We start from the raw sequence: 10217 nt of genomic DNA, 5'->3' as shown, positions 1-10217 counted from the left end.
GGGGGGGGGGAACGCTCCCCCCAGGCCTCCAGGCCATCTCCACCTCTGAGGTGCGCAGTGACCGGCTCCGGGAAGGCTGGGACAGCCCGGTGGTGAGGGCCTGATCGGACCTGCATCCTTACATTAGGAATCAATACACAATATTATAATGAAGAGACAATAACCCCAGTATTTCTATTGTTAGATTTCAAGAAGCAATCAAAGATATAATGTTTTTATAGACCCAAATGTTCATCATGGTGTCATTTACAGTGGTGCTACAGCTAAGTCCTGAACCCACCGGCTTTCAAATACCTTTCGAACTATTTTCTGGACTGCAGTGGCATAGCCACTTTGCAGGTGGATACGTCCCTGATTTTTTAAAAATCAGTACTTTCCCTCACTAGTCCTTTGTTTTGTTCTCAAAATTATTCTCTCTTCATTTGGTCATTCGGTTTTTTTTTTTTAATGTTTATTTATTTTTGAGAGAGAGAGTAGGTTTTCATGACTGGGGGAGGGGCAGAGGATCTGAAGCCAGCTTTGCACTGTAGGCACAGAGCGTGATGTGGGGCTTGAACCCACAAACCGTGAGATCATGACCTGAACCAAAGTCAGACACTTAACCAACTGAGCCGCCGAGTTTTTCTTTTTAAGTGGCAGTGGTCTCACTGACCTTTGATGTTGATTGTCTTGGTTATGAAGAGACCGGGTATCCCTAAAGCATACCCTCTGGGATAGACAGGGGCATGCATCAGCTCAGTGATTATGAGCCCGGATTCTGAAGCGGGCTGGTCCAGTTTAGCTTGGCTCTGCTTCTCACCTCTAAATCTGTTTCCTCTTTGTGTGTAAATTAGGGAGACGAATAGTACTGGCACTATCTCACAGTGCCATGGTGAGCTTTAGATGCCACAATATTGAAAGAGTCTAGAACAGTTCCTGGCATATGGTAAATACTCAATGAAGATTGACAACTGTTATTATATATAATTCTGAAGAAAGGCTGCTTTACTTGAAATGCCAAAGGCTACAAAATGGATTCCTTTGGCAACTTTATCTAACCTAAATGTTTCAAATGAGGAAAATATACCTCCCTGCACTAAATGTTTTGGGGTTCTTGCTGTAGAATAAAAGGGTAGAACTGTAAAGAGTCCATGCTCTTCCCCCATAAATAATCTAAAGTCAAAGAGAACAAAATCAAAGGGAGAAGTATAACACAAGAGAAAGAATACCAATTTTTCAAAATTGAACAGACTCTGTGTGAAACCTACTCTCCTACTTCCTACCTGGGCACTTAACTGTTCTGAGACTCAGTTTTTTCATCTATGAAATAAGAATCATAATGCCCATTGTATAGGATTTTTGTGGAATGTGCATGACATTTATAAAGCATCTAGGAAGAACCTCATTTATTTTAATTCCTCCACTATCAACCCCAACAAAAGGAAATTGTACTTCTTTTATTACAAAATGAATGCTGCCTGCCCTAGTTCATAGTAGCTTGTTTGTGATTTAGTAGCTATTTTCAGAAAATTAAGAATGATTTTTGAAGGCAATTAGGTTAGTCTGCCAAAGATGGAGAAGGCAGGATTTTTAAAAATTCTTAAAATTTTGTCCAAGTACTGTGAAAGGCTGTCAACCACCGTTTAGTAATCCTTTAATTGCCTTGCAATGGGCTGTACATTTTCTGTGTGGTCTACGTAGTAAGGCATTTAAATCTGTGAAATAAACTTGACTCAAACTGTGGAAATGGTTCATAAATTCTCAGAACAGAGCCTGGGCACAAAATGGGGGACAAAGGAAGAGGTAGATGTGAGGGTAGGAAAAATCCAAACTCACTCCCCCAGTAGGGATGCTGGCAACCCAGGAGGAGGGCCATGGAGCACATCCCTTTTCCTTCCGCTAGTTCTAGGTTGCCTGCTGGGTGCCAGCACATTCTTTGGTGGCCTGGGTTCAATGCATCAGCTTGTTTCTGTACATAATGGGAATTGACCACAGGCCTGAGCTGTTTGTAGCGGGCACAGCAATTCAGTACCCCTGGTGGGTAATAGATGTATGTCTGTTTCTAGCTAGCCACAGATGACTATACCATATAAAAACAAGGCTGGTGTCTCCTGACCGCCTGCAGGCTTTCCAGGGGCGCTGTCAAGGAGGCAGCCCTCAGAGGAAACGTGATAGGCTTCTGCTTACGTTCACTTCGTGGGAGGGAAGCTGGGTAGCCTTGCCATACAGAAAACTGCCTGATGTTTGGGGGGAGGGACGGAGACAGCACTAGCCACTGGGTCTTGTCAAGGTCAGATTTGAGGCAGACTTTGACTGAAGCTGGTTAATATATTTACTCTGAAGCCTAATGCAGTCCAAGGACGAGTTGTTTATTTACATCTTTGCTAAATTCTCCAGGTCGCCTTTTAAAACCTCATCCCGTAAACAAATTTCCTCTTAAATCCATTCTCTTGGGTGGGGAGATGGTGCCCACCTGTTTTTCAAGTTCTCCATTTACAGTGTTTGTTTTTCTTATTTCTGATGAATCACAGAACCAAGCAAGTCTCCCAGACAGAGTTCCAGAGAGAAGCAGCATGCATTTTCTCCCCACAAAGTAGCTGGAAGGGCAAATGTTGTTCCTAATAGGAGGCAACACCAGGAAGCACTGTGAGGACAGAGCCCAGCTGGTGGTGGTTTAAACTGAATGAATGACAATTCAAACCAGGAAAGCTGGAGAATGAAAGCTGCAATTTGCACTTTTTCCTGAAAATGAAGAAAACACAGGGCTTGGTTCTCCATTTGACTTCAAATGTATTTTACTGATCAGGACTGGCTACATAATTCTTGGGGCCCCTACAAGATAAAAATGCAGGGCCTTTTGTTAAGAAATTACTGAGAACTTCAAGTCAGTGGAGCCTCAAATCAAGTTTGGGGGTCCTGTGTGACTGCACAGATCACAAGTTCATCAAGCTGGCCTTGTCCCTGAGGCAGACTCACCAGAAGGGACCAGACTAGGGTAAGGAGAGTTAGGTATTCACCTCAGGCACAAAAGCTTTTTATTATTTTTTTCATAGAGAGAGAGTACGATCAAGGGAGAGGGGCAGAGGAAGACAGAACATCTTAAGCAGGCTCCATGCTCAGCATGGACTCCAATGTGAGGCTTGACCCCACAACCCTGGGATTATGACCTCAGCCGAAACCAAGAAATGGATAGTCAACCAACTGAGCCACCCAGGTGCCCCTATAAGGCAATATTTTAAAAACTCAAAACGAATGTGTGAAAATTCATAACAAATAAAATATCAAAATTTTAAATAAAGACAGAATTTTAAAGAAAAGACCCTGAACTTTTATGTCACCTGAAATCTTGTTTCACTCATCTCACCCTAGTCCCAATCCAACCTATAGGCCAGGGTCTTGTTTATCTGTCAGCCTACCCAGCCTCCCAGGCTTCTAGGTCAGCTGTATAACAAGTAGCGTGGCACAAAGACATGAATGAAGACCCAGGCAGATAGCTTGCCAAACAGATTTCCTTCAAAGTGATAAGGCTTTGACAGTAGAAAACAAAACCGTAAAAACCAGGCAATAGGGAATCATGATAACGTAGGAAGCAAATCCTTACAGAAGCCCGTAGCAGCCCTCTTCTTGCCAATCTGCAATAATGCAAGGATTTCTGATGAAATCAGTGAGAGGCATACAAGGATTTCCTGGGGTTATGAGAAGGGCTCAAACAGCTTCAGGAAGATCTGAGGGTAGTGAAGGTGGTCTTATGAAGGGAAATAAAGTAGGACAGGAAGAATGTGGATATATGTCAATATACTTTACATAATGATGGTAAGATTAGCATTTCTACAGAGGAAGGCAATGACTAGATTGGGGCCTAACGTAAGAAGGCAGAAAGAGGGCCATCTTCCCTGTGGGATTTTAGGAACAAGAACAACAAGGAGAAAGAGGCAGTTGTGTTACTGCTGCAGCAAAAACTCCTTGGGGATGGAATAGAAATTTGGACAAACCCGAAGGGGTAAGGAGGAGGTATCTCCCACAATCAAAAACCGTTCAAGTCTCCTTGAGGAAGTTTTTGAGAGATGTCTGTTGCCAAGGGACATGGGAATGGTTTCTGTTCACGGCAGAATTGTGGGTGTTTAAAAGTCTTAGGAGAATTGCTGAGTGGAATGACAGGAGTTTGTATGGGAGGTTGATGGCAGTTAGTGTACAGATAAAAATGAGAGCTTCAAAGACATTGGAGGAAGAAGATGTTACTAAGGCAAAAATTGTCAGATGATGGAATTAAGAGCCCTGTGGGTGTTTCTCAAACTGGGCCACAAGGACAAAACCAAGAGGGCTGGCTATTGAAAGTCACAGAAGAAACTCACTATATCTTTCTGGGTTATACTGAGTTTAACCATTATAAAACTTGAGTTGGGGGGGGGGAATGGAGGAGTGGAGTTGGTATGCATTACTTTAAAAACTGGATATATGTAACAGAATGCAAAATAAAACATGAAATGCAAAGAGAGATCTTATTTGGAAATAGTGGCCCTCCTGTAACATCACAGAGACTACCAGGACATAATGAGTGTCCCTTTTCATTTTTATGGCTACGAGGGCTCTAGTGAGTAGGTTTAAAGGTACAGTGTGAAAGGCAGCACAGATTTACCCTCTTCAGTCACTGAGGTTACTTTGATGAGAAGCACAGTGGGGTGAGAAACAGATTACATAAGATTTAGTTATAGAACAAACCAACTCTCACTTTTCCAAATTATCAGAGTAATGTGATGGAGTGAAAATTTGGACCAGGACAGAGAGAACTGGAGAAGAGAGGGCATAAAAGGGGCAGCTTCCCTCGGCAGTGGAACCAGAGCCCTAGGCAGATAGTGGCGTCTCTTTGGGGAGGAGGGAGTAATTCCACTGGTATCCATGTCCTATTTCAATTAATGGAAACACATGGTTTTGCTTTGACTGGAGTCTCTAGAGGCTCTTTGAGTGGTTACTTGAATAATAGAATATAGACAAAACCCCGAACTGAAAAGAAAAAAAAACCCATTACATTCTACTGGCAATTTTAGACCTAAGAATGGTAATATTTGTTTTTCTGATCATCTTATAGCTTTAAAATTTAATAATTTTAAGATGTCTGAAATCTTAGAATGCCTTAGGTCTCTTAATTTTTATAATTTAAACTTCTTCCTGAGAAAGCAGAGGTAAAGACAATAACAATCAGTTTTTTTAAATAGTCAGTAGAACATTTGTCTAAATGTTTTCATTACTAGTGTCATTACCAGGAATTTCCTTAATTGTATTGTGTGTGTGTGGTTTGTGCTGTTAATCCACTATAGATGTCTCTCTGACCAAAAAAAGAAAAAAATATCCAGATAAGTTCAATGAAGGATGCTATATCTAATCACATTAGGAAAATATAATCTTCAGTGTATGTATATAGTTTAGCTTGCTGTTCATGTCATCAAGGGAAAAGATGCTGATAGAAGCTAAACGCCAGGCTCAGCCCTGGACACTGGATGTGGGAGGGACTGTGGATCGGATTTAAGGTCAATTCCACTTTATTGCCCATATTATTAGGCATTTTCTTGACTGAATTTATAAACATAGGAGAATTTACAGTTTCTGTAGTTTGTCCATTATATGATATCTATATTTACTTTTTGGCTAAAATTTAAATGGTTTCTTTAGTATGTAATATTGTCACATGATTCAAAGCTCAATAGGTATCAAAGAATGTCAGAGGGAGGTCTCACCCCGCATCCTCTCAGACATTCCTGTTCCCTCCCTAGAGACAACTATGTTACCCAGTTCTTTGGTATCTTGCCAGAACTCTCATAGGCATTTACAAGCAAACATGTATAGAGATTTTCTATTCCTTTTAATCAAGTACCAGTGCACAGTATATGTGTTGTGCACCTTGCTTTTCTTTTAACACCGCATCATAAAGACTGTTTATAGTAGAACCTAGAAAGCCTTCTCATCCTTTCTCTGTGAATGAAAGTATTCAGTAGCATGAATGTATTGTAGGGGAGGAAAATAATTTCCCCTCTACTCTTCTGAGTTCTTAGCTGAGACTCCTGTAATCAAAGACAGATTAATACAGGAAAAACAGAAGTTTATTAACATATATACCTCATGTATACATGAGAGATACTCAGAGAAAAATAAGTGTCTTCCTGAGGTGGCTTGGAATTTAGGATAAAATACCATCTTAATAGGAAAGGGGAAAGCAGGAGATGTAGGCCTTTTAGGGGATAGTAAATTATTTTTAAGAAAGATGGGCCCTTAGAATAAATAGGAGGGATAATAGTTTGTGACAAAGTTTGTTTGGGTATAGCGTGGACCTCTATAATAAGAGTCAATCTTCCCTGGTTGATGAAATTTCTCAGGAGGAGATTTATCACAACAGAGCTCCTTTTGAAGAATGTGTCTTTAGGCAGATAAGAGGAGTTCAGAGAAAACCTTTCCCTGTATTTGCTGTTTTACAAGTGCTTATAGCTTAAAATAATCATTATACCAAAATGGCATGTTTGGGAATGGCATGTCCTGAATTCATATTTTGGGGTAGCATATTCTGCTACCCTTCAGTTTTGTACTTTTTAAAACTATTCCCTTAAAAATGAGCATTTAACATGTTCCCAGCTTCAGGCAATTTCAAAAACAGTACAATGAATAACTTTGTCTGCACATCATTTTGAGATGTGCTGGTATATTTAGATAACTTCTTGGGTGTAGAGTTGTTAGAGAATATGTACTTTTAATGTTGAAAGATATTTTTCAACTAAGTAGTCATTTTATTGTGCAAATATGGATGTGGCAGAGTAGGGAAGAAAGAATGCTTGAGAATCTTGGAGACTCTGGTGTTTGAAAAGTCTCAGGGTGTTCTGATGATATTGTGTATTCAATTTTCCTGAGATAGTAGGGGATCAGAGTTATGCCCTGCCCCTCTCTCACACTTTCTTTCACATTCCTGCTGTAGGAGCTGATGACCATTTTCCAACTATTGCACTGGAATGGAAGCCTAAAAGCCCTTCGTGAAACAAAGTGTTCTCGCCAGGTGAGATTTTCCAATTAAGAATGAGGTTGTGTCGTATGAACTGAGCAGATAGCTCATCATCTTCCTAGATTTCCTTTATTTGGATTTTTCTCTGTTTAAATGTTTTTTAATTTATTAAGAGAAGAAGATATAGAAACAATATATAAAACAGTCTATGTGAGTCAGGGACTGACCAGTAAGGCATGCTTAGTAGAATATTGCCTGGACATAGGAATGATTTAGCGACTTGTACTAAATGCCAGAATGGAGGGATCATTAAGACAGACTGGATTTCTAAATTAAGTGCTGAATCTACTCTGTACACTTGCCCGGACTTAGAATTTGTGCCCTCATGGGACTCTACCCCCAAGACCAAGAGCACACTGTATGCCCTGTATGTTAGCCAACTTGACAATAATTTATATTAAAAAAAAGGAATTTGTGCCCTCTTCTATTCTCAAATGCAGAAAGAAATTTGAGAATGCATTGGCTCCTGAACTGCTTCACTGAAGAGTAGGAAAGTTGTTGTAACAGGAAGATTTTTCTCACCTCCACCCAAAGTCCCCAAAGGGCAACAGAAATGATTATAAAGATGGGCAAGCTGGCATTCAGTTACCTCAAATTTTTGGTTTGGAAGTTTCTTCCTTGTTTTTCAGAAACGGGGTCTCACTATTTCTTTGTTACCTACGAGAGGCACCCTTCCCCCCTCCTTTTTTTTAAATGGCAAAGGCAAACCCTCTCCTGTGTATTGAACAGCTTTCATTTGTTACTTTCCAAGATGTATCCTTCCTTTGTGCACCATTAGACTTAGAAAGACGCCCATTTACTTCTGAGAATTTGCTAACAGGAATCTGAATGGGGAATAAAGCTCCCACTAGTCAGCTAGATGTGGGTGGATGTGAGAGTTTTCCATGCACCGCAGCCCCAGGAGTTTTCCTTGCTCCTTGGGTAGAAAGTCTAGCTTTCAAAATGTCAAAGATGGAAAAGAAACAAGTAGCTGACAATGGCTTTGGCTTTTTTTTTCTTTTCCTTTGATTTTGTAAAAGGCCTTTGAAATTCACTGGGTTTGTTATAAACACTTTTCCATGGTTGTTTTTAATTTGTTAAGGTCATAAATAAATACCATATGTTCCTGAAACTAAAAATAAGCAAAGCATCCACTCTACAAGATCTTCTTAAAATGTATCCATCAAACCTTTACATTATGTTACAATGTATTAGCAAATTTTTCACATGAGAATTGACAAGTAGTGACCGATTTTTAATTGTTTGCAGGAGGGACTGTCTGTAGGAGGTGTGACCAAATCTAGTCAGGCTCTAATCCTTCCCTATAACTGTTTGCATCTCTCTGTCTTGCTGAAAGAGATAATGCTGGGCAGAAGAGTTTAAGGAATAAATGAGGTAGTATCCACGCATGAAGCAATGCATTTCCAAAGGAAGACATTTTCTAGCAAGGTCAGAGTTCTGTTTGTGAACATGATTGAGCCATTCTTGGTGGTCGTGCTTTGATGTAGCCTGAAGTGACCCTGCTTTGCCTGACCAGCTTGGCCTTTCATTTAAGAGGTGTATTACGGGATTTGGCTTCAGTCTGTAAACATCAGAGGGGTTCAGTTGTTGGTAACACCTGTATGAGTGTGGATGTGGGGGGGCGGGAAGCAGGGACAAAGGAAATGAGGTGTTGGAAGGCCATAAACACAGGTGCCTTTGTTGCTCTTCACTGACACTCTGGACTTTGTCTCTTGGCTCCCAGGAAGTGATCTCCTACTATTCCCAGTATTCCCTAGATGAAAAGATGCGCAGCCACATGGCCCTGGACTGGATCATGAAAGAGAAGGAATCGCCAGGAATTCTCTCTCAAGAGCTACGGATGGCCCTGAGGGAGCTGGAGGAAGCCAGGAAAGCAGGACAAGAACTACGATTTTACAAAGAAAAGAAAGAAATCCTGAGTTTAGCCCTGACTCAGATCTACAGTGACCCTGACATCTCCTCACCCAGTGATGATCAGCTGAGCCTAACGGCTCTTTGTGGCTACCACTAGCAAGGCCAGGTCCCAGCTGCCCAGAGGTTGGCAGAGGCCAGACTCTAATGTTAGGAAGCTCAGTGAAGGAAGGCTTTAGCACCCATACAATTCTTCCCACCCGTTCCATTCACAGAATCTGAGAGTAGTAGGGTCGATATAGGTCCCAACAATTTTCCCACCACACTTTTTAAAAAAAAATTTTTTAGCATTTATTCATTTTTGAGAGGCAGAGACAGAGCTTGAGCAGGGGGGGACAGAGAGAGAGGGAGACACAGAATCCGAAGCAGGCCTTAGGCTCTATATACAGAGCCTGATATGAGGCTCGAACTCACAAACCCATAAGATCAAGACCTGAGCCAAAGTCAGACGCTTAACGACTGAGCCACCCAGGCCCCCCTCCCATCACACTTTCAAAGGTTCCTCCTCATACTGAAGGGATGGAGACAGGATTGTTTAAAAAACATTTCCCAGGTTTGGCTCTACCTAAAGCCTTGTTGACACGTGCCTTGCTAGACTGTATGTTGTTTTAAACAACGGGCCAGTGTAGCATCCCCCAAAAGAACACTAGCCAGGACTGGCAAAAGTAGCAAAATAGCATTTTTTAAAGAAAATTGAGATTAAATAAACAATATAGAAAATACACATGGGTCAGAATTTCTTCCTAAGCTTTATAAGCTAAGGGTACTTCTGTCTACTAGGTATAATCCAAAATTGCAGTGGGGATTTTATCTGGACATCCCACTATCAAAAATCTTAAAGTGGTAATAGTATGAAATACTTGATAAATTTAACATGGCATAAGATTCCAGTTACAATAATTTTTAAAAATCCACACTCTTCCATTTGGGGATAAATTTCACCTAGAATAGTACCTTCACTCATATTCCTCAGGAAGAATTAATATCTAATTTTAATGAGTCCTGCAGTCATGTTTATTTTTAATTTGCAAATAGATAACTCGAATTGATTTGTTTTTATTTTTGCCACCACAGTCATCTGTGTATCATGGAGAAAGTCACTGGATTTTGAAAAATCATTAACTTTTACAGTGCTTGCATTTAGTTAGTTTCTCATGCAGAGAAGGAGTGTTTAGTTGTCTCTGTTGTTGTTCAAGAACATAAGCCAGAGTAGCTCAAATGTAGCACCACTTTCAAGTTTTGATTAGACATTATCATCTCTCTTTGAAAATGGTTTGGGTCAATT

General features: G+C 40.6%; 1 protein-coding gene across 1 annotated transcript in view; it reads left to right on the top strand.

Annotated features, from left to right (window-relative positions):
- Positions 1 to 9259, top strand: part of LIX1 (limb and CNS expressed 1) — a 30296-nt gene extending 21037 nt beyond the window's left edge. The window contains exons 5-6 of the mRNA XM_029941231.1: positions 6938 to 7015; positions 8745 to 9259. Of these exons, the coding sequence (XP_029797091.1) occupies positions 6938 to 7015; positions 8745 to 9032 (366 nt within the window). The 3' untranslated portion in view covers positions 9033 to 9259. The remainder of the gene's footprint in view (positions 1 to 6937; positions 7016 to 8744) is intronic.
- The last annotated feature ends 958 nt before the right edge of the window (positions 9260 to 10217 follow it).

Source organism: Suricata suricatta, chromosome 6, assembly GCF_006229205.1.
Source record: "Suricata suricatta isolate VVHF042 chromosome 6, meerkat_22Aug2017_6uvM2_HiC, whole genome shotgun sequence".
NCBI lineage: Eukaryota > Metazoa > Chordata > Mammalia > Carnivora > Herpestidae > Suricata > Suricata suricatta.
The sequence above is the reverse complement of the archived record's forward strand: the minus strand, read 5'-3'. Positions and strand labels throughout refer to the sequence as shown.